The sequence below is a fragment of the Mauremys mutica genome, chromosome 2, assembly GCF_020497125.1.
Source record: "Mauremys mutica isolate MM-2020 ecotype Southern chromosome 2, ASM2049712v1, whole genome shotgun sequence".
Lineage (NCBI taxonomy): Eukaryota > Metazoa > Chordata > Testudines > Geoemydidae > Mauremys > Mauremys mutica.
The window spans coordinates 287,154,658-287,180,327 of record NC_059073.1 but is presented as its reverse complement, the minus strand read 5'-3'; the positions used below and the strand labels follow the sequence as shown (position 1 = coordinate 287,180,327).

General features: G+C 45.3%; 1 protein-coding gene across 3 annotated transcripts in view; it reads right to left on the bottom strand.

Moving 5' to 3' along the window:
- The window catches only part of LOC123364708 (vasoactive intestinal polypeptide receptor-like), a 172,042-nt gene that overhangs the window by 68,621 nt on the left and 77,751 nt on the right, over positions 1-25,670 (bottom strand). For all 3 annotated transcript variants that reach the window (XM_045007035.1, XM_045007034.1, XM_045007036.1), the window contains exon 3: positions 16,378-16,485. In XM_045007035.1, the coding sequence (XP_044862970.1) occupies positions 16,378-16,485 (108 nt within the window). The remainder of the gene's footprint in view (positions 1-16,377; positions 16,486-25,670) is intronic.

Genomic DNA, 25,670 nt, shown 5'->3' with positions numbered 1-25,670 from the left:
AGCTGGAATTTTATCACCAGGGAGTTGTAATATTGTTAGGAGTCATCAGATAACATTTGCAGATAGTTTTACAAGTTCTGCTTAACTGAGTGTATAAGTGTTTAGATCTTAGAAACATGCTTATGGTTAGATGTGGTGGAGTTATTTTCAGAAGCAGTACATCTTACCAGTAAAACTGGTTCTATCTGCCTGTGTCTCACTCTTACTGAAACATCCCTTAGGTGTAACTGATGCAAGAAAAAAAATTGTACCTAGGCTTGGAAAACAGATTTTTATTGGTAAATGTCAGTAAACATTGATTTCACTATACAGTCCAATTTAACAAAAAATATTTCCATCAATAATAGTTGAAATGTACAGCTAGACAAAGTAATAAAAATACACGAGAACTTATTAGAGTTCAATTTAAGGATATTTACTTTGTATATTTTGACAAGTAATATCGACAACTTGCGTTTTGACAGTTTTAAAGCTTTAACTTTTTGAATCCCAACGTCTACTGTCAGTAAACACTTATTGTCTGACCCCTGCTGAGTATTTCCACAACTGTGAAAATTTAAAACAGATAAACATCTAAAAGTAGGCTTAAAAAAACTAAACATCAATATTACCTGTCAAAATTATAGAAAAATAAAAATCAGATTTGGCCAAGCCTAACTATATGGTATCAAAACACTGCAGGACACACAGATTTCTTCAGTTTCTCATTGTTTTTTTAACATCAGTTTGGTTTCCACTAGTCACCATCACCATTGCACTGACCTTAACCAGACACACAGTTACTTTCCTGCTACATTCTTGCTTTGGTCGAATTTGCAGCTGTTTGCCTGCTTCCTCTTTCCTTCCTACAATGTTCTGTTTGCTGATTGAAGAGACTTCTGCTCTCTTAATAAATATGCATAACTCTCCCCCCTCCCACTCGTTTTCTTTAATTGGGCATTGCCTAGGGTGAACAGACAGCAAGCGTGCAAAATTGTGATCGGGGTGGGGAGTAATAGGTGCCTATATAAGAAAAAGCCCTGAATATCGGGACTGTCCCTCTAGAATTGGAACATCTGGTCACCCTCGCACAGCCTGCTAACTGCACTATTGCTTCACAGTCAATTACCGCACTGTAAAACTTCAATCCAAGTTTCTCCTGGGTTTGAAGGGACTTAGTGGTAACTAGCCAATGGTGCCACAATTTTGATTGGACTCTTTGAACTCTAACACAGTGGTTCCAACCTTTTTATGCCCAAGATCACTTTTTGAATTTAAGGGCAACCCAAGATCTACCTCGCCCCTTCCCCAAAACCCCGTCCCACTCACTCCATCCCCTTCTCTCTTCATCACTTGCTCTCCCCCACCTTCATTCACTTTCACTGGGCTGGGGTAGGGGTTGGGGTGCGGGAGGGGGTGAGGGGTGCAAGCTCTAGGAGGGAGTTTGGGTGCAGGAGGGGGCTCCAGGCTGGGGCAGGGGCTTGGGGTGCAGGAGGGGTTTGGGATGCAGGAGGGGGTTTGGGGTACTGGCTCCGGGAGGGGGCTCAGGGCTGGGGGTTGAGGTGCGGCCTCCTGCTGGGTAGCACTTACCTCCGGCGGCTCCTGGTCGGCAGTGCAGCGAGGCTAAGGCAGCCTCCCTGCCTACACCGGCCCCACACCGCTCCCGGAAGGGGCCAACATGGCTCCACACACTGCCCCCTCTGCAAGCACCGCCCCCGCAGCTCCCATTGGCCACAGATCCCCATAACCAGCCAATGGGAGCTATGGGGATGGTGCTTGCAGACAGGAGCAGCGCATGGAGGGAGACCCCTGTCCCCCTGCTCCCGGGGCGCAGTGGCCACTTCTGGGAGCGGTGTTGGGCCCAGGTAGCCTGACTGCACTTCCAGAGAGCGTGATCGACTGGGAGATCCTCTAGGATCAACCGGTTGGTGACCACGGCTCCAATTTAATAAGATAATCAAGAATAATATTTAAAAGTACAAAGTCCTGAGTGTTGTTAACTGGAAGTGTAACAAGTTCCCCCTCATGGGTGTCAGCAGGATTTGAATCCAGGACTTTCACCTGCCAAAGCATCCACATCTTTCATTTGAAAGAGCAAACCCAGTAGCTGGTGGTAGATGTAGGCTGTGGGTCAGCCGCTGGATGGCAATGCATAGCCCAGTCTACAAGCATGTTATAGAGGCACTATACAAATGCATTTAACAAAACAATGGGCATTTTGCTTGTCAAAGTTTCCAAGACATCTGACAAATGCAGTGTGACGGGCTTGTTACAAACAAATTGCAAAGGTCTAAGGCCACAACACACTTTAAGCACCCAAAGCCACCTATCTCCTCAATTACATTGTGTGGTGTAGGAGCAGCAGGTCCGAGGTGTGGGTGTAGTGTCGACGTAGGATAAAAATATGAATGTAAATATCCACATTCATCTACAGATCTGGGGTCTGATTCTGCACTGCCTCGCGCCTTCTTTGTCATTTATATCCGGGCACAGTGAGTGTCTCTCTTTGCGTTACAGCAGGTCGCAATTTTTCAATTGATATTTTTTTTTCCCACCAAAAATTACCATCTCCTCCCACAAAATAATGAAAATGTTACCAAATAAACTATTTTTTAATATTTCTGTTTTTTCTATGATGGTGCATTTTTTTTTTGCTCAGTTTCCCTTTCTTTCCCCCTCCATCTCACCCGTTTCCCTTCGCCCCCTTCTCCTATTTTAGTGGCAAAATAGAAGGAGGAGGACTAAAAAGGGGGGAAATGGAAAGAAATAATAATAATTCATAATCAACACCTGCCCCCAAAATGATAATTTTGCACATCAACATTTTTTCAAGTAAAAAAAAAGTAATGGCAAAAGTTTTCAAATATATGAAAAATTCTCCCTTTTGCAAGGCTGGGAACGAACATGATTCTACAAACAAAATAAAATAATCCATTTTACACCCACTTTACACAAGAGTAAACAACTAAGCACTTGGAAAGCAATGGAGACTCAGACTCCGAGACCCTGATCCTGTCATGAGTTACTCAAACGCTTACATTTTACTACCTTGATTTACTACCTCCTTTGATTTCATAAGGCAAGTCACAGTAGTAAAGTTAAGCACATGCCTAAGTGGTGGCAGGATCAGAGAATTAATCTCATGCTAGGTCCTTTGCTTTGCATAGACACTTGTAAGTGTGGTGGTGTGTGTGTGTGGGGGGGAGGGGAGTAGCCACATGATGTTCAACTTGGCAAAGTTCTTTCCTGTATAATGAAGGCAGATAATGATATGCAGGATTAATCAGTTCTGCAGTACAAACAGAAGTGCAGGGAGAGGATGCAGTTTCCAAAGAAGTGCCATGCTGCAGGTGTGTTATGACAGATTTAGTTACTTCCTGTCAATCATTCTAGGCTTGCTTAAAAGTGCTTACGAAGAAGCACAAAATAATATGATGTGCACCTTGAAGACAGGCTCCCAGGACAACTGGGCTGAATGCATTGAAAATGACTCCTGGCACATCATCAAATAAAAAGGGATGACAAAAAGAGTTCATAAAGCTCTTCAGTTACTTCTGTTGGACTAAAAAAAATCAAGGCGTATGGAGGAAAGATCTATTTGAAACCCAAAGCAGAACAGTACAGCAAGGTTTGGAGAGATTTAACAAGACGCATTGAAACCAATATTTCATATCTTAAGGTGACCTATTGGGATTTTAAAAGTCTATGATTCTCTCAGGTAAGGTCTGTGACCTCCTGTCTCTGCTAATTTAAAGCACTGCCAAATAACTACTTTCTTTGCCCTCCTGGATAATTTAAAGCCACAGGGCCAGATTCTGATTTCTGTTATGCTGGTGTAAAACTGAATTAATAGCTGCCATGACTGGAATTACTTGGGGTTACAAGATGGCAAGACAGCAGAATTTGGCCCAAAGGGTAGGTCTACAGTTGGAATCATAGAATATATCAGGATTGGAAGGGACCTCAAGAGGTCATCTAGTCCAACCCCCTGCTCAAAGCAGGACCAATCCCCAACTAAATCATCCCAGCCAGGGCTTTGCCAAGCCTGACCTTAAAAAACCTTGAAGGAAGGAGATTCCACCACCTCCCTAGGAGTGGTGACACTGTCTAGCCATTCTGAGTACGTACTTATGGGGTTCAGGTGGGGTGATAATTGGGGTGGCTAGCCTGTGCCACTGCTACCCATGCTACACCAAACTAGCACAAGTAAGTCTACACAAGCTGGGAATCACACCCCTATCTCCATGTACGGACATAGCCTTAGATAGAGGGTAAAATTTCCAAAAGGGCCTAACTGGCTTAGGCACCCAAGTCTCACTATCATCCATGAGACTTAGGAGCCTAATGGTTAGTCCCCATGGCGAACTGTTTGCCAGTATACCTATACTGGCAAAGCCCCCTAGTGGAGACCCAGCTTAAACTGGCAAAATGTGTTCTGCCAGCATAGTGAAACCACCTCCCTGAACTACATAAGCCAGGGGTCCCAACATGGTGCCCGCAGGGCAAGGTGCCATGGCGTCCGCTGGGGTGTCTAAGTGTGCCTGCATACTGGCCAGCGGACGAGCATCCACTGAAATGCCACTCATGTTGGTGTGCAGGATATGTGCGGTTACATGCCCCAGTGAACAGCAAGCTGCATCCATACCAGTTAATCACATGAGTTAACTGTGATTAATCAACAGCCCTACTCAAGACACCAAAACCAGCACAGACTATGGGCAGTACAAGGAAGATGTTTGAGGCATGATCACTATTTAACAGGTCAGCTGCCATAACACATTGGTGAGAATGCAGTGAGTAATCTTGCAAAATTCAAGGTGGGTCAGAGAACATATCAAAGTGGCGTTTGCTGGTCAGACTGTCTATGACAGATCAGGCTAGCCTCCAGATCAATTTACCAAATACCTTCTGGTGCAATTTCTCTTTCTTGCAAAGAATATATTTCATTGTGCAATGGCGTCCGTCACCAATGTGACTGGTCACCTTGTTGTGACATTGTCTCTGGAACGACCACCCGCTGGACATAGTACTTCTAGATACAATGTGAAATTGGTAGCACGTTGGCTCTCACTGGTTGGTTGTGCTCTCTAGAACCTGTTACTTGGTGGTTCCCCACCTCCACCCAAGAATATTGGGGATCACCTGTATAATGGAGAGAGCTACCATGAACAATTTGGCTAATAGTGTTAATTATTTCATTTTCCACTATCTATTATTCCAATTTTAATTTACCGGTTCCCCCAGTGGTAAAATTCTCCCCTCCTCCCATGCCGATCTAGGACCTAGAACCACTCATGGCCAGTATGAAGCACGATATTTCAGGAAGGTCAATAAGATCATCGGAAAGGGCTAAGGATGAGCAACAGGAATAAGAAGAGGGACGCTGCATACTTATAATGAGAAGGAGGAAAAACAGGGGTTGCATTTATTGTGGTGGGAGAAAGGGATATGACTGAAGTCTCCAAGAGGTTCTCTAGAGGATAATGTGAGTTGAGAGAGCTAAACCATTAGAGCTAATGACAATGTACAGGACTTGGAGGGCCAATACAGTACAAGCAAAGAGCAGCTGAAAAGATCATTTAGGCATCGTATTTTTAGATGGAGAGAGGTCAGTTTAGGGTACCAGCAGGAGGAACTAAGGTAACCAAGAAGACATACTAGACAGTTAGGCCTGAATGCACATAAGGAGTTAGGTATTCGTTTGTCCCAAATGAAACATATGACAGAGACAGAGAGAGAGGAAAAAAGCATGAGAACCACTCTACCTTAGGATGGGTAGAGCACTCACCCAGGTGTGGGAGACTCAGGATCCAATCATGTTACTCCTATGACTCTAATTACTTACCCAGAATGCAATAGCTTGAACATAGCTCAGTGGTTTGAGCATTGGCCTGCTAAACCCAGGGTTGAGTTCAATCCTTGAGGGGACCACTTAGGGATCTGGGCAAAATCAGTATTTGGTCCTGCTAGTAAAGGCAAGGGGCTGGACTTGACCTTTTGGGGTCCCTTCCAGTTCTGTGAGACAGGTACATCTCCATATAAACATGGAGACAGCTAAATGAGTATCACATCAGAATACACATAGCCCAGTTAGAGCACTTAGCTGAGAAGTGGCAGATCCCAGTTCAAATCCCTCCCCCCCCATCAGGTGCAGCGGGGGTATCCCCCGTATCCCAGGTGAGTACTCTAATCACTGGGTTAGAAGTTATAAGGGAGGCCCTCCTCCACTTCCTGCCCCCCATTGCTTGTGTGATCTCACCTGAAGGACTGATCCAGTCAGGGGTGGCTCTAGGAATTTCGCCGCCCCAAGCACGGCGGCACACCGCGAGGGGCGCTCTGGTGGTCGCCGGTCCCGTGGCTCCGGTGGACCTCCTGCAGACGTGCCAGCGGACCCTCCGCAGGCACGCCTGCGGGAGGTCCACCGGAGCTGCCTGCCGCCCTCCCGGCGACAGGCAGAGCGCCCCCCACGGCATGACGCCCCAAGCACGCGCTTGGCGCGCTGGGGTCTGGAGCCGGCCCTGGATCTGGTAGGGGGCCTGTGAGCATGCTTCTTGGATCAGGTCCCACACGTGACTTAGGCAGTCGAATGCCCATCTTCCCCTGGTTTATGAAATGCTCCAGAACTTAGGTGTCTGGATGCCTAGAAAGAGGCACCAGTCCCAGTGCACATGTAATGTATAATGTGAATGCACATTGGAAAACATAATCCCAACTATACGTATAAAATGATGGGGTCTAAATTAGCTGTTACCTCTCAAGAAAGAGATCTTGGAGTCATTGTGGATAATTCTCTGAAAACATCCACTCAATGTGCAGCGACAGTCAAAAAAGCGAACAGAATGTTGGGAATCATCAAGAAAGGGATAGATAATAAGACAGAAAATGTCATATTGCCTCTATATAAATCCCTGGTACGCCCACATCTTGATTACTAAGTGCAGATGTGGTCACCCCATCTCAAAAAAGATATATTAGAATTGGAAAAGGTTCAGAAAAGGGCAAAAAACAAAAATGATTAGGGGTATGGAACAGCTGCCATATAAAGAAAGATTAAAAAGACTGAGAATTTTCAGCTTGGAAAAGATATGACTGGGGGGCGGATATGATAGGAGTCTATAAAATTATGACTGGTGTGGAGAAAGTAAATAAGTAAGTGTTATTTACTCCTCACCACACAAGAACTAGGGGTCACCAAATGAAATTAATGGGCAGCAGGTCTAAACCAACAAAAGGAAGTATTCCTTCTAACAACGCACAGTCAACCTGTGGAACTCCTGGCCAGAGGATGGTGTGAAGGCCAAGACTATAACAGGGTTCAAAAAAGAACTAGAGAAGTTCATGGAGGATAGGTCTGTCAATGGTTATTAGCCAGGATGGGCAGGTCTCCGCCACAAATGCTGCATTGGCACAGCTGCACTGATGGAGCTGTTCTGCTGCAGTGCTTTCATGAAGATGCTCTAAGCCGTCGGCTTAGTTACTCCACCTCCGTGAGTGGCAGTAGCTATATGGGCGGGAGGAGCTCTCCCAGCAACACAGCACTGTCTAAACAGGGGTTAAAGGTCAGTACAACTATGCTGCTCAGGGGTGTGGATTCTTCACACCCCAGAGTGACGTGGTTATACCAAAGTCAGTGTGCAGTGTAGATCTTAGTATGTACAGTATTGGCTATGTCTACATTGGTGTAATTCCCAGCTCGGGTAGCCCTACCTGTGCTAGCTCTGATTGTGCCAGTGTGCTAAAAATAGAAGTCTCTCTGCGGCGCAAGTGGCGGGATGGGCTGTCCACCCTGTGTGTGTCCGGTCTGAGGGCCTAGGTACATTTCCTCAAGCTGGAAATGATAACTCTAATTCCGGTGTAGCCAGACTCACTGCTGATTTCCTGTTTGAGAAACAGCATGAAGAAGTTTGTGGTTGGTGTCAGCGACTTTTGGATTACAGACATAAAGAAAGCTAGAATATTCTAGGGCAATGAAAGTGAGTAATGCTCTTTAATACAGGAATGTGACAAATGATATTTTTGTCCATCCTTTCCAAGCGCTAATGTCATGAAATAATGAAGCTCTACTGAATCTGTGAATGGCGTTAAGACCTTAGTGTCAGATGAGATAAACGCAGTGTGAGGCATTTTATGGTTTCCATCTTTTATCTGCCACAAGTCAGGATATGAGACACTGGAAGAAAACATTTCTTTATCAAGGAGGAAATTTCATGCACTAAATCTTTGCTTCCTAATATTTCCACTCTAACTATAAACACAGATGGCTCTGATTCTCCACTGCCCTGCACCTTGTGTTAGCATTCATATCGCTGCAAAGGGATTCCAGAACGGACATAAAATGCTACCAAGTTATTAATTTCCTCACTGGCTTTTCTGTAGCGCTCGTCACTGTGCTGTGAGTGCTTCACAATCATCCACAACGAATTTAGCTTCACAACACACCTGGACTCAGGAGATATGCATTCAATTCCTGGCTCTGCTACAGGATTCCTTTGTGACCTTGGGCAAGTCATTTAATCTCTTCTTCAGTTAACCACCTGTAAAATGGGGATAATAGTGCTTCCTTTCTCCCACCCTTAGTCTGTCTCGTCTATTTAGACTGTATGCCTTTAATACCAGGGACTGTCACTTAATAAATGTATGTGCAACCTCCGGCCATAACTCATCTCAAATGAGGCCTGCAGAGGTTCCTGTAATGAAAATAATCAATAACAATGCAACCAGCAGACTCATTATTACTTTGTCTACAAGTCAAGATTTGAAGTCAGCTTTCCAGAACTACTAGACCAGTGACTTAACCCACTTTCTCTTTTGGCGTCTTGTGTTTATCACTTGTCAGGTTAGCACCTCTGCTGGGGGCCAAATTTTATGTCTGATATAAAAGAGATTTTATTACATACAACAGACGCTTGTCTGTTTATACATCAGATAATTAATTAACTAGAGGCCCAGATTGTCTTGTGTAACAACGATTTTATTACATACGCTGATTTAATTTTCATGGCATAATTGTAATACTAGAGGGTTTTACTGACAGCCATTTTGGGTCACTAATCTAGAGTAGTTCTCCCCAGAGGAGAGAAAAGATGAAGTATGATCTAGTGGTTAGGATACTTCCTTGTTACTTGGGAAATGTGGGTCTGAGTGCCTGATCTGCCACAGACTTCCTGCTATAGCATGTCACATAGCTTCTCTGTGGCTCACTTCCTTATCTGTGATAATAACACTGCCCAACCTCACAGTGGTGTTGTGAGGATAAATACATGAAAGATTGTGAGGCACTCGGATATTAGAGTCATGGGGATCACGGAACAACCAGAGATAGATAGTTGGTGAATGCCTACCGAGTGAATATCAATACATTCATTTCCCTTCAGTAGAGAGAAGTTGTCCTAGTGATGCAATGACATTTATATTGCATCCAGGCAGAGCTGGATCCAGAAAAGTCCCATTACCCCAAAACACAGACATATGAGTATGCTTGTCCTTAAATTAGCATCCAACAGTGCAGTATCCCAGCATCTACTTGACCTTTCTTCCAAATCAATAGCTGGTGCCATCTTGAAATTATATCTATAGAAGTACAGATCTCTCTGACAATGTAAGTTCTTATACAGGAGCCCACCGCCATGACATCTAAGTCCCCCGACAGTGGGAAAAAACAATCTTTGCAAATGGTTGCTGCAGTTACAGCATTCCTTGAACTATTTCTGTTTGGAAACAGCGGCCGACTTCTGCACACTGACATCAGTGCAGTCCGTAGAGAAACAGAGAGCAGAATTCAGAGTAGCAGAATCTGGCTCAGTGATTGTATGTCTATCACCCACCGGCCTCTAATCCACATAAACGACAGCTGCTAAGACGATCTGGCCTATGTGTTGCTCCAATCACATCGCCTCCTTTGAGCTCCTGCAGAGGCTCCCAAGTTTCATTGCATCAAGGTCATGTTCCTCATCCTCATCTTCAAGGCCCATCGTCAACTCTACCTGTCCACTCTTGTCTCTGTCTGCATCCTCCTCACACTTCCTCGGCTCCAGCAATGGTGCCAATCATAGCTGCTCATTTGTCAACTTTGTGCACCAACAACCCCCACCGTGCCTTCTTCCACACACCGGCCCTCACACAGGAATGCCCAACCTGGCAGGCCACTCCTCCTTCAAATCTCTCCTCTCTGCCACAGTGGCCTGGTTTAGACTAGTCTGTTATTTCGGAATTAGCCGAGTTAATTCGGAAAAAAAAAAAAAGATTCCGTCCACATGACCAAACCGACCTTTTCAATTTAAAGAGTTCTTTAAATCGATTTCTGTATTCCACCTCAGCAAGTGGAGTAGTGCTTAAATCGAGATTGCAATCCCAGGTTAAAGGTATTGTGGACGCAATTCAACGTTATTGGCCTCCGGGAGCTATCCCAGAATGCTCCCTTGTGACTGCTCTGGACGACACTCTCAACTCTGATGCACTAGCCAGGTGGGCAGGAAAAGCCCTGGGAATGTTTGAATTTCATTTCCTGTTTGGTCCATCACAGGTGACCATGCAGAGTCCACCATCACAGGAGATCACGCAGTCCCGGATTTGCAGACAAGCTCCAGCATGGTTCTAACGGGAGGTACTGGATCTCATCGGATGTTGGAGAGACGAGTCTGTTATGGCAGAACTATGTTCCAAAAAAAGGAATGCAAATACATATGCTAAAGTCTCCAGGGCATGACAGAAAGAGGCTACTCCCGGGACACAGAGCAGTGTCGTACAAAAATCAAGGAGCTCAGGCAAGCGTACCAAAAAGCCAGGGAGGCAAACGGGTGCTCTGGGTCACAGCCCCATATACTCCGAATCTACTGTGAGCTCCATGCAATTATGGGGGGGATGCCACCACTACCCCACCACTGTCTGTGGACACCTGCAAGGGGGGAGTTGGATGGAGCGAGGAGGAAGAGTCATTGGAGGAAGAAGAGGAGGAGGAGAGTGTACAGGTGGCAAGTGGGGAATCCGTTTCCCCCCCTAGCCAGGAACCATGCTTAATGCTGGAGCCAATAGTCTCCCCCCACTCCCAATGTGGGCTCCCGGACCATGACCCTGGAGAAGGTATTTCTGGTGAGTGAGAGCCTGATTGGAGCCATGTGGTGGGGGGTGGGGTACCCAGCTGCACTGGGCTGTTCGCGTATAGTTTAAAGGGCTCATCCCTGCTCAGAGCCTCATCAGAGCTACACGGTGGGTGCGGTGGGCAGGGGGGGTTGGGTGTTGTGTGAAATGATCATCCCGCAGGCTCTCCTTTATGGCACCACCAGGCATTGCTTGCTGTGAGAAAGGGGGCCCAGCAGTCTGAAAATATTGAAATGAATGTAGAAGAAGCAGAACCCCACGTGTCCCTAGGCTGCCTGCAAGCTGAATTCTGTTGCCCGGCTGTGTGTGTGATGGCTTACTCACACCAAAGTGTCCCCTTTGTTGTCTGAAATGTATCTTTTAAAATACTCTCCCTTTTTCTCCTCCCGCAGGTGCAAATGTTTCAACGCAGCCCTTATCTAGTCCGTCCCAGAGGCTGGTCCAGATTAGAAGGCTGAAAAAATGAACTTGGGACGACATGTTTGCCGAGCTCATGCAGTCCTCCCACACTGATAGGGCCCAGCTGAAGGTGTGGAGGCAAACAGTTGCGGAGTCCCGTAAAGCATTACAGGAACACGAACAGAGGAGGGAGACGCGCACAATGAGAGCAGGCAGGACGCTATGGTCAAGCTCATGGGGGAGCAAACTGACATGCTCTGCTGTATGGTGGATCTAATGCGGGACAGGCAGCAAGACCACAGACTGCCGCTGCAGCCCCTGTATAACCACCCTCCTTCCTCCCCAAGTTCCAGAGCCTCCTCACCCAGACGCCCAAGAACACGAGGGGGGAGGCTACAGGGACCCACACACTCAACCCCAGAGGATCGCCCAAGCAGCAGAAAGCTGGGATATGCGAATTTTTGATTTGGTTTCTAGACTTGTCCTTCCCTCCTCCTCCACCTCCCTAACCCCCCCATCCCCTGGTCCACCTTCGGGTTTCTCTCAATATGTTGTGTAACTAATAATAAAGAACAGTTTTTAAACAGTTTAGACTTTATTTCCTTTCATATATATAGGGGGCAGCTAACTTCAAGAGAAACAAACACAACTGTCACACTGTACCCTGGCCAGTCATGAAACTGGCTTTCAAAGCTTCTCTGATGCGCAGCGCGCCCTGCTGCACTCTCTAATCGCCTTGTTGTCTGGCTGTGCGAAATTGGCTGCCAGGCGAGTGGCCTCAACCTCCCACCCCGCCATAAAAGTCTCCCCCTTACTCTCACAGATATTGTGGAGCACACAAGAAGCAGCAATTACAATTGGAAGATTGGTTGTGCTGAGATCTAACCGAGTCAGTAAATTGGGCCAGTGCCCTTTCAAACGTCCAAAAGCACATTCTACCACCATTCTGCACTTGCTCAGCCTATAGCTGAACTGCTCCTTACAACTCTCCAGGGTTCCTGTGTATGGCTTCATGAGCCATGGCATTAAGGGGTAGGCTGGGTCCCCGAGATAACTATAGGTGTTTCCACATCCCCAACAGTAATTTTCTGGCCTGGGAAGCAAGTCCCTTCCTGCAGCTCTTCAAACAGACCAGAGTTCCTGAAGATGCAAGCATGATTCACCTTTCCCGGCCATCCCACGTTGATGTCGGTGAAATGTCCCTTGTGCTCCACCAGCGCTTGCAGCACCATGGAAAAGTACCCCTTGGGGTTTATGTACTGGCCGCCCCGGTGTGCTGAGGCCAAGATAGGGATATGGGTTCCATCTATTGCCCCGCCGCAGTTAGGGAACCCCAGCGCATTAAAGCCATCCACAATGGTCTGCACATTTCCCAGAGTCACTACCCTTGATAGCAGCTGGTCAGTGATTGCATGGGCTACTTGCAGCACTGCAGCCCCCCACGGTAGATTTGTCCACTCCAAACCGATTCCCCACACTGTCGGGCGTTGCAAGCTTCCACAGTGCTATGGCCACTCGCTTCTCAACGGTGAGGGCTGCTCTCATTCTGGTGCCCTTGCGCTTCAGGGCAGGGGACAGCAAGTCACAAAGTTCCATGACGGTGGCCCCATGCATAAGAAAGTTTCGCAGCCATTCGGAATCATCCCAGACCTGCAACACTATGCGGTCCCACCAGTCTGTGCTTGTTTCCCGGGCCCAGAATCGGCATTCCACGGCAGGAACCAGGCCCAATGCCACCATGATCTCCCAACCACCACATGCCGTGCTTCTAGGAACATCTGTGTCCATGTCCTCATCAGTATAGTAACTGCGCTGTCGTCGTTTCCTCGCCCGGTTTTGAAGGTACTGCACATAGTGCTGGATAATACGTGAGGTATTTACAATGGTCAAAACTGCAGCGGAGATCTGAGCGGGCTCCATGATTGCCACGCTATGGCGCCTGCACGGGTAATCCTGGAAAAAGGGCGGGAAATGAGCTGTTCGGTTCAAGATGGTCAATAAAAGGCGGGAAATGGTTGTCTTTTGTAGCTTTCACAGAGTCGGGAAACTCGTTAGAGCTGCAAGAGCGGGAGAGCAGAGTTTGTGACGGAAATGTGAGCAGAGTTTGCGGCGGAAGCTGTGCGGCTCTGTTCATGATAGCCAAAAAAACCCAGCGGGGATTTGTTGCCTTCTGTAGCTTCTACGGGAGCCCAGGACAGACAACATGGAAAAAATGGCAGAAGCTTCATGGTAGCCAAAAAAAGGCGGGAAATGGTTAGATGAAAGAGTAGATAGAAAGACGAGAGGACATCCAAGGTGGATTCATAGTACCAGGAGACAGGTGGTGCACCGTGCTGCACCGTCTGCTGGTAGTATGGCATCTGCCGTAGCTTTCACGGAGGGAGGAGCGAGTGACGGTACACACCCCGAAACACCCGTGAGAATGTTTTTGCCCCATCATGCACTGGGAGCTTAACCCACAATTCCAATGGGCGTCAGATACTCCGGGAACTGAGCTAACACATTTCCACTACTTGCATCCGAAGAAGTGGGTATTCACCCACGAAAGCTCATGCTGCAAAACGTCTGTTAGTCTATAAGGTGCCACAGGATTCTTTGCTGCTTCTACAGAACCAGACTAACACGGCTACCCCTCTGATACTTGAGCTAACACAGTGCACCACTCCGACATTCACCGTTAGCCTCGGTACTGTAGACGCACTCCGCCGAATTCACGCGCTTTAGTGGGGACATACAACAACGAATGTATAAAATCGCTTCTGAAAATTTGAATAAAATAAGTTTGAATTAATTTCATATTGTAGATGTACCCAGTGTCTCTGAGAAATCAGGCTGTTAACTGCCTGAGGGGCAGCTGGGACAGCTGGCACTTACTTCATTTGTTTACAATGATTGGGGAGAGGGGGGATTGCAAGTATGTATCCAACTTGTGTGTATTTCAAGGTACGCATCCCCTCTAGTCCATTATTGAACCTTTGTGTCAGGGCTTTGTCACAGGATGGGCTCCTATACACTGGATTCCTCTTTGCAGGTAGCCCTCATGCTTTCTTATGTACGTTCACCACAGTGTACTTTATTTATCATGTCTTATGAAGCTTCATGTCCCATCACCGTAAGGCTTTCCATAAGCTTCAACGTACCCGTTAGGCACAGGGTAGGGAGGTAAAGGGGAAGGGAGGTCTCACTTCCCTGAGAGTCTGGTCTTCTTTGCCCTTCCTTCCAGCCTCTCTGTCTTCCAATTAACAATCCCCAGCTGATGAGCTGAATACGTTTGTTAACCACAAAAAAAGAATAGGAGAAAGTGGCACCTTAGAGACTAACAAATTTATTTGAGCATAAATTTGTTAGTCTCTAAGGTGCCACAAGTACTCCAGTTCTTTTTGCGGATACAGACTAACACGGCTGCTACTCTGAAGCTTGTTAATCAGTTAATCACCCAGACCTAATCAATTATCTCCCTATTTGGCCCAGGTGGGCATGCATACAAAGTACACAGTCGTGAGTCAGCCGTAAGCTACTCCCACTCTGTCACAGGCTGGTTCAAAATTTTCCAGAAAAGGGGCTTTTCAATGGAAAGCTGGGTTTTCAATTAAACACAAGTTTCATGAAAGGCATCTGATTTCTGTGGAGAATTAAGATTTTAGTAAAAAACCCAAATGCTTAAAGCCCAAATATTTCTTTCAAAACTAGAAATATTTTGATTTGAATATGCTGCTGAAGTGTTTTCTGGAAGTTGTAATTCAACTGTCTCATGTCCCCCATCTCTTCTCTGGGCCAGGCTCCTTGGCTGGACCACATCTCCCATGATGCATTATTGCCAAGGACTCACATGATGCACTGCCTCACCCTCCATGAGAGAAGATTGTGGAGCATCATGGGAGATGAAGTCTGATCAGGGACCTTGGTCTCAAGAGGATAATGGGAGCATGAGGTACCTAAGCTACAACTCCCATTAAGTACTACAGCAACGTTTCTGAATTGAAGTTGTTCAGTTTTTGGATGGAATTTTTTGGTCTTGAAATTTTCACTTTACCCCCCCCCCCCCACCAACCCCCCTCCAAACAAAAACAAAAACAAACCAACCAAAAAACCCTCAACATTTTTTGTGGGAAATTTAGAAAGAAACTATTTTTTTTCCATTTTTGACAAACTTTTCCAAGGGGAAAAAAAACATTTTTCTACTTTGTATGCAACTTCTTAGAGTGGGATTTTCAAAGTGAACAGCATTGGCCCAACTCTGTCCTCATTGAAGTCACTGGCTAAACTTCCATTGACTTCAGTGGGAGCAGAGTTAGGCCAACATTCAGAGATAATCCCACTCATGGAGCGAAAGGTGCAGGGACTCTGTCTTCGTATGTTTTATATAGGACCTAGCAAAATGGGGTGCCAACTGTGACTGGTGTCTCTGGTCTCTACTGTAATGTAAAGAAACAATGGAAAATAATAACTGTGAATCCATGTCAGTAGGCTGGGGATTTGGGCCTACCAGTGAGGAGATAGATACAAGGGTGTAGTCAAGTAGGTTCGTTACTCAGCTACTTACCTATTTCTAACTGATAAAGCATCATAGAGTTTAAGGCCAGAAGGGACCACGAGGTCACCTAGCCTGACCTCCTGTGTGTCCTTGGCTATTAAATTCCACCCAGTTACCAATAACCTTTCTTAGATTAGAGCATTACAGCCCTCGACTGGCTACAGTGTCTCATTTTCAGACAGGCTGAGCACCCACAACTCCAGTTGAAGTCAATGGGGAGTAGCACATGTCCATTACCTCTGAAAAGTCATCAACTTTAATTTTCACACAATAGCGTGATCACCATTCACCAGAAGGAAGGCGGAGAGAATCAAGTTAGAAAATACCAAGTGACATTTATAATAAACAAACTGTCTAGTTTCACTTACCCAGAGAACTGGAGAAGAAGATAAAATATAAGGGGCATGGAATCACCACAACTTCTCCCACTGCTGCTGAGGGCCAGCAGGTTATGTTGTCCCACATCCTTCCACAACCTACAGAAAGAGAAGAGAAAGAGATGATCATATTACAACAGTCAGAGACTGCTCTGTCTGCGCTGTACGCAGAGAAACCCTGTGCAGGGCATGATTCATGGCTACCCTGCGAACAACCAGCTCTATCCAGTTTTCCAACTCTCTCAATCAAATCCCAAACCTGGATCAGAGGATTACCGAAGTTAGAGCTGGAAAAGACTGTTTAGATCCCTGAGACTACCCCCATGTTAGTGTACTATATACTACTTTAAATGGAGGTTGGCTCACAATACTACACTTGATCTTAGATGCAAACCAAAAAGGGATTTTAAAAATATGTGCCGAAGACCCAGAATGAGGGATTTAACTCTGACAAATGGAGAGGAAAGAGTGAAATAATTTGGGATTATTTTCTTTAAACACGCAGTTTTCAATAACCTCAGTTTCAAGATACAGCATGTGTGGTATCAAACATTTTCTGGAACTGATAGGGAGACACAGGCCACATCTGCATAGGACTGAGACAAATCTGGGTTAATAGTGAGTGATGCATTTTATAGATGGAAACACTAGAGATTCTCAGATTAAATCTCTTGCTCCCCCTCCAAATTATAGTACCTGATCTGAACACACCAACCTGTGCACAAGATGCAACTGTTTCTGTTCCTTTCTAACTCCCCCATTCTTCATGCCACTGAAACTGTCACTCACATAGGTGCAAAATTATGGTTGATGCAGTGGATCTGTTGGGTGGAAGGAGTAAATTATACCCCAGCAGATTTTTTTAAACCCCCAAAACAGAGTCATACAAGACACTCCATGAAGTCCATTTAGGACTTCGTTATTGCTACTGCAGTTTCATCGAAACTGAAACGTTTAGTGGGAATAAGTTGATTTCAACAAAATTTTGATAGACTTTCATTTCAATATGGAAATGTTTCATTTTGATGTGATAAATTCAACACAATTTGTTTTGACATAGATTATATTAAAATATTGTTTTTAGTATGTTATATACTGTTTATTATACCATTTAATTTATAGATGTTATATTTAATTTTTAATATAAATATCAAAACTAAATTAAAGTAAATGTTTTGACACTATTGAAAGAAGATATCTCGAAGATCCTGAACTGAACTTTTTTGGAATTTTTGTTTCCCTGGAAATTTCAAAACGTTCACATTTTGTTCTGATTTTGAATGAAAAAATATATTAGAATTCCATACAGAATGCAAATACTACTACTACATAGATAGATAGATAGATAGATAGATAGATACTGCAGCCATTTCCCTCTAGCAATTCTGTTCAAGAGTCACCCATGATGTGGCATAGAACAATTCCCCAAAGACTAGGAAAAGGCTGTGGTTAAGTCCAATGTCCCAGAGGCTGGAACTGGATGTAAAGAAAAAAAGCGCTTAGTAAAACATGTTTCCAATAGTAAAAGGAACTCAGAAAACCACTGTCAAGGCATATTTCTTCAGTAAATATTATTGATGTGAAACAGGCCAAACGTTTTCACTCATGCTACCCAAGAGCCTAACTCCACAATCGATTTGCCAAGACTGCATCAACGCCTTTGATACCTCAGATCAATAAGGAGAGAGCAAACAACAATGCTTTGAACAACCAGAAAGCCGAAAAGCTACCTCAACTCCCTTTGGAAGTTATAATCAAAGCTTTATCTTTGTTTTTACTGGGGTAAATGGAAATTTTCGAATGCAGCTTTGAAGTGAGATTATTGGAGATTGTAAAGAAAACAACTGAGACTATCTTCTTCTTGTAACCTCCGCTTTTAGATTCATTAAAATATAATTTTCCAACTTTTAACATGAGCTACAAATCTCAGTTCTCAGAGGCTCATATTTAATTCCCATGAAGTTGTGACCAATAGGGCCAAAGTTAAAGACATCAGGATTGTTGGTTTCACAACAGGATCACTCAACATCTAGAACTCTGGGCTTATCAACCTAGGTACTTACAATGTATTCACAACCACAGGACATATTATCTGAAACTCTGGACCGGGGGTTGGCAACCTTTCAGAGGTGCTGTGCCAAGTCTTCATTTATTCACTCTAATTTAAGGTTTCGCGTGCCAGTAATACATTTTAACATTTTTAGAAGGTCTCTCTCTAAGTCTATAATATATAACTAAACTATTGTTGTATGTAAAGTAAATAAGGTTTTTAAAATGTTTAAGAAGCTTCAGTTAAAATTAAATTAAAATGCAGAGCCCCATGGACCTGTGGCCAGGACTCGGGCAGTGTGAGTGCCACTGAAAATCAGCTCGCGTGCTGCCTTTGTCACGCATGCCATAGGTTGCCTACCCCTGCTCTGGACCAAGATGGAATAAAATATAAAATACAAGATGACAGTACTGGATGGCTTCCTAAAGGAGAACATTTTTGTTCTGAGCGTAATTTAAATGTCTACATCTAATACTTACATTACAGTTCATTTGTTCTTGTTTGAAATGCAAGGCATAGAAAGAACTGATGCCTACATGCTTCAGTAAACAGATGTAGAGCTATACAGAGACAAGATATAGCTATAATGGATATCCATCTTATAGCTTGCATCATCACACATCTGACCACCTCACTTGTACTCTGTCCACAAACCCATCTCCCTTGGGACTGCTTCTGTCATTCCAAACCTCTGAGCAGCTTCTAATGCACATTAAGCTTTTGTAAAACAAATCCAATGGCTGGAGTTGAAGCTAGACAAATTCAGACTAGAAATAAGGTGCACACTTTGAACAGTTAAGGAAGCTTACCTAGAGTTGTGGTGGATTCTCCACCACTGGACATTTTAAAATCAAGACTAGATGTTTTTCGAAAAAAGATATGCTCTAGTTCAAATAGGAATTAATACAGGGAAGTCCTATGGCCTATGCGGTACATGAGGTCAGACTAGATGATCACAATGGTCTCTTCTGGCCATATAATTTATGTAAACAGCCTGTCAGAAAAAAATGTTTCCTTCTTTCCCCAAGAAAGAATTTTGCCCAAGAATACAGTGATCTGAGGACTGCAGCATTTTGTTCAGTTCTGCACCAGTGACAGTTCATAAGCTGTCAGGGCTAGGAACTGGTGCTAAGACCCTTTGGAAAGATTTCTGATCTCTCCTATGGGATACACAGCACAGGGCTTTTATCCGGCGAGATCTTGAAGATGCTGGACTGCAGATCCATAACATTGTTATGCATGGAAAAGTTGTTTTAGGCAATTTCTAGAGGTTTTAAAATCTCTTCTCTCTTCCTCCAAAGTCTGTCCAGGTGGACTTGTGATAATATTTGCCCCAAAGCCCACTAAAGTCAATGGGGAGACACCTTTTGACTTCAATGAGCTCTGGATCAGGCCATTTGGGAGCCAATATATACAAAGAGGTGACAGAACCTTCTTATTTTCATTACTCTACTTATGTGTTAATCAAATGTTGCTAAACAAGGTTTACCACTAAAATTGTTGGGTTTTTTTCCTGCCACACATGTGGCACCAGGGGTGGCTCTAGGTATTTTGCCGCCCCAAGCACGGCAGGCAGGCTGCCTTCGGCGGCTTGCCTGTGGGAGGTCCCCGGTCCCGCGAATTCGGCGGCAGCCTGCGGGAGGTCCGCCGAAGCCGCTGGAACAGCTGACCCTCCGCAGGCATGCTGCCGAAGGCAACCTGCCTGCCGCCCTCACGGCGACCAGCAGAGCGCCCCCTTTGGCTTGCCACCCCAGGCACGCGCTTGGCGTGCTGCTGCCTGGAGCCACCCCTGTGTGGCACATATACAATTCATGCTGGGGAGATGCAAAGGTTTTATCAGCAGTTGCCGGAGGATTTTGCATCAGTCAGCCATGGCTTCACCTTTCATGAATAACGTGACCCTATTAAATTCGTGCTGACAAAACTCTTTCATAGCTTGAAGGTCAAATGAAACCACTACGATCATCTTGTCTGACCCCGGGCAAAACAGTGGTCAGGGAATTTCATCTAGTGATTCCTGTAGGGGAGGGAAACGTTCCTTCCGACTATGTAAATACACACTATAAATACATCAGACAGATAAGCACCAGGGAAGGAGAGGAGTTATTTAAGTTAAGGGCCAATTTTGGCACAAGAACAAATGGATAAAAATTGGCCATTGATAAGTTTAGGTTTGAAACTAGATAAAGGTTTCTAACCATCAGAGTGAAATTCTGGAACAGCCTTCCAATGGGAGTAGCGGGGGCAGAAAATCGAACTTGTTTTAAGACTGATCTTGATAAATGTATGGAGGGGTTGGAATGACAGAGTTGCCTACAATGGCAAATGGCCCATCCATGACTGCTATTACCAAATATCGCCAACAGTTGGAGATGAGACATAAGATGGGCAGGGCTCTGAGATACTAGAGACCATTCTTTCCAAGGTGTCTGGCTGGTGGGTCTTGCCCATATGCTCAGGGTTTAATGGAACGCCATATTTGGGATTGGAAAGGAATTTTCCTCCAGGTCACACTGGCAGAGACCCTGGGAGTTTTTCACTTTCCTCTGCAACGTGAGGCATGGGTCACTTGCTGGTTTGAACTAGAGTAAATGGTGGATTCTCTGTAACCTGAAGTCTTGAAAGATTTGAGGACTTCAGTAACTCAGCCAGAGGTTATGGGCCTATTACAGGAGTGGGTGGGGTGAGATTCTGTGGCCTGCAGCATGCAGGAGGTCAGACTAGATGATCATGATGGTCCCTTCTGGCTTTAAAGTTTATGAGTCCCGATAACTTGTAGAAAGACATCAACTGTTGACACAGGGCCTAGCACAATGGGGTTTTGTTCCACGACTGGGGCTTCTAGGTGCTAGAGTAAAACAAATAAGTAATAATTTAAATGCTCCATGAGATGGAGAATTTACCACATCCCCATATAATCTGTTCCAATGATTAACTACTCTGGCCTATACCAGTGACGTGACACTACTCTCACTGTTAAAAAGTTGCATCTTATTTAAAATGTTCGAACGCCAACTTGCAGCCATTGGATCTTGTTATGCCTTTGTCCGTTGTGCCTTTGTTTCTAAGGCCTGGTCTACTCTGGGGGTGGGTGGGGTGTCAATCTAAGATACGCAACTTCAGCTACGAGAATAGCAAAATTCAAATCCTTCACTTCCATTTTCACTATATGTATGTATAAATATCTTCTGTCTGTGTGTTCCATTCTATGCATCTGAAGAAGTGAGCTTAGAAAGCTTATGCTGAAATAAATTTGTTAGTCTCTAAGGTGCCACAAGTACTCCTGTTCTATTTTCACTATTGTTTCCAGTGTTCCTGGATGCAGCGTAAAGGCTAGTGGCTGCCGACCTCCCCTGCCCTGCCTTCGTCTCATCATTCTTTTGATCTCATCGGCACCAACTCTGATGCAAAGCAAATACATCAGTCCAGAAGTTTGCATTTCAACTCTGCTTGGCCTCACATTCCCTTCGTGTGCTTTCGCCTGTCGCGTTGGCTTGCGTCACCCTGGTGCTACAGGCAATAGAGGGACGCGGCAGGGAAAGTGATCTGCCACAGGAAAACAAGAAAGGCATTAGAGTATGTAAGGTACTAGCTACTACAGTGCTTTGCTTCCACTAATAATTAGCATCTTCATGCTGCGAAGAGCTAATTATTTCTTCTTCCAAGCCACCTCTGACATCCACATTCTGTGGGAAATTAACTCAGCCACTTAGAGCAAGCAGAAAGGATTCCCAGACTCATCTTAATTATAGGATGCTTTCTTAGACAGTGCATTATCATGCTTCCCCTCAATTTAGCCAGACACTGATTTTTTCCACTGGGTGTAAGCAACACTTACTAATAAAAAATGGTTTTGATTTGCATCTCTGCAACAGCTTTCATCAGAAGTTCCCAAGACACTTTACAAACTCTGCAAAGGAAAAGAAAGAGAAGACTTTTGCTTCTTTATAATGCATAAAGATAGCTTGATTTTATTTTTCATCTGAGTAATATCAAGAACTTCACATTTTCTCTTCCCTGTTTTTTACTCTAATGGTGGTCTCTGTGCAAGACCAGAGAACCGAAGCAGGAGAGTTGCAGGTCCCTTCATGGAGAGGGTGTTGACTCTTTAACAAAGAGATCTTTTCTCCCAACTGTCTTTCAGGCATTTGAGTTAAATATGTATTAAGAGAAAGAAACAAAGCCAGATAGCTGTCAACAGATTAGTGCCCCACGCCCATCCTGTTTTCAGTGGATACTTTTTACACATTAGGATTCCATGAGTTTCCCTATCATCAATAGAGTCTTCCAAGAAAAGCAGGGTAGACAAGACCTGAACTGCTACGAAACAAGTGGAGAAATCAACTGTCTTTCACACTTTCTTTATACATCAGAGCAAAGATAAAAAAAAATGGTATTTTCCCCACCATTGCAGGTCATTTTTAATGAATTAAGCTTTAAAACATTCTCGCAAGGTCAGTGTTTGTACCTAATTTAGAAATGGGTGAATTGAAGCAAAGAGATGTCGAAGCTAAAAGCAAATATTTGGGAAGAAAAAAAAAAGTTACCCCAAGTTAGGCTCCTCATCTCTCACCCAATCACCTTCCCGGGTCATTTTCAAAAGCTCTGAGCATCTACCAACCAGCTCCCATTAATCTCGCTGGGAGTCACAGTCTGAAAATCAGGCAGTTTATCCAGATTTCCAACATTAGGTTCTTATGTCTGAAAAATCTAGCGTATGCCAAACGGGCACGACAAGTTAATGGTGGAGCTCTGAACAGAACTTGGGAGTCCTGGCTCCCCACAGAATGAATAGCCGAACTCTCCACTGAAAGCTCAGCTGACTTGCTCTTCTGTATCTACAATGCAAGTTACTGCCTCTTAGCAATGCAGGGTGGAGTTAGACTCAGACTTTAAAGCAGAAGGGACCATCATGATCATCTAGTCTGACCTCCTGCATATTGCAGGCCACAGAACCTCGCCCACCTACTCCTGTAACAGACCCCTAATCTCTGGCTGAGTTACTGAAGTCCTCAAATCATGGTTTAAAGACTTCAAGTTACAGAGAATCCACCATTTACACTAGTTTAAACCTGCAAGTGACCTGTGCCACATGCTGCCGAGGAAGGAGGACCCTCCCCCGCAGAGTTCCTGTCAATCTGACCCAGGGGAAAATGCCTTCCCAAACCCAAATACGGCGATCAGTTACACCCTGAGCATGTGGGCCAGCTGGACACCTGGGAAAGAATTTTTGTGTGCCATGATGTACTGGCAAAGCCAGCCTGGCATAGAGATGCAGTGCCTTACTCCGGAGAGCGTTAGCAACGGCATTATTGAGAGTAGGGCTGATTTTTCAATGTCTGTCTTGTTCCTATTCTAAGGACACACACAACACTTCAGAGCCAGGCTTTCTCATGCACACAAAAAGGGGTCAGAGCGGTAGCCGTGTTAGTCCGTATCATCAAAAACAACGAGGAGTCCTTCTGGCACCTTAGAGGCTAACGAATTTATTTGGGCATAAGCTTTTGTGGGCTAAAACCCACTTCATCAGATACATGGAGTGAAAATTACAGCTGCAGGCATTATTAAACTGACACATGAAGAGACCCCCCCTTACCAAGTGGGGGGTCAGTGCTAAGGAGCCAATTCATTTAAGGTGGAAGTGGGCTATTCTCAACAGTTGACAAGATTACACCTTGATTACATTGGCCTCATTAGCACTACAAAAGTGATTTTTCCTCCCTGGGTATTCACTTCTTCTTGTCAACCTTTGAGAATAGCCCACTTCCATCTTAATTGAATTGGCTCATTAGCACTGACCTCGCACTTGGTAAGACAACTCCCATCTTTTCATGTGCTGTGTATTTATACCTGCCTCTGTATTTTCCACTCCATGCATCTGCTGAGGTGGGTTTTAGCCCACGAAAGCTTATGCCCAAATACATTTGTTAGTCTCTAAGGTGCCACAAGGACTCCTCGGTGTTTTTACCAAAAGGGGTGATTGCAGGCACACCTCTAAATTCTCACAGGGGCTGCGCAAACAACGGGCCAAGCAAAGGACCGTGGAGGAAAAGCTCAAGTTGCTTTGATCTTGATGGTTTCTTTATATAGATGCGCCACCCAAACCAACCAACCGAATTTGAAATACGTGCTTACGGCAGGTATGGTCTATGTGTTAGGTACAAAGGAGCTGTCACACTGAATCAGAGCACAGACCCCTCTACTCCTGCACTCTGCCTCCAGCTAGGGCTCAGAAAAAGAGATATATAGTGCACCCTGTCTATCACAGCGATGGTGTTGGGGAGGTGCACTGGGGTGAAGAATTCCTTCCGGATGCTGCAGACAATCAGCTGAGGCCCTGTGGGTGGAATGCACAAAGGCATTTAGCAGCCTCACCCCCATTTAAATCAGTGGGAGTTAGATGCCCAACCCGAATGCATGGGGAGCTGATCAGCCTCAGGCCATTTCCCTAACACACACAGTTGCCAATGGACATTAGTAGTCATCAGATTATCCAATCCTGCTCTTTTCAGTTTGTCTTAGTGGCTTCTGTTGTAACGGGAGAAATCAAGACTGAGAATGGGGCGAAATGCAGGAGGGTATTTCTGAGCATGCAGCTCTGTTACCATTAAAGCATGGCTCACAGAGCCCCCCATGTGCCCCTGCTCTCCACCTACCAGACTGGGGGTGGGGGGAAAGCTCAGGACCTCTGCCTTGCAGCGGGCTGGGGTGGTAGGGGCGTCTACCTAGCGTGAAGTGGGGTCTTGAGGCTTCTGTCCAGCAGGGAGGGGGTCTTGGGGCTTCAGCCCTGCGGGGCGCACCTGCCAGAGCTTGGGGCTTCAGCAGGAGCAGGGCTGACGCCCCAACCCACAGCTCCCGGCAGGTGCGCCCCGGCTCTCGAAAGTCTGAAGATTGTCATATGGGGCTCGGAGGGCCAGTGAGTTTGACCACCCCTGCTCTGGTCTAATGTTACAGCAGGAAGGCACCGCTGCTGTGGAGATACGCGTGAATAAAGAGAGTCGGGCAGACAGGAGGTATAGGACTCAGAGATTCATGTTCCCCCATTCCTATGTTCAGGCCACCCTGTTCTTTCCATGTCATTGTGATACGTCCCTATGGGAGAATTCTTCCACCTCAGTTACCTAAAAGCAGCCCTATCTATTGAGCAAGCTGAAGCATGCAGTTTACACCCTTCTGATTCAGGCTGACAAGGCCAACATTTTCAGGAGTGGCTAGAGATTTGGGGTGGGATTTG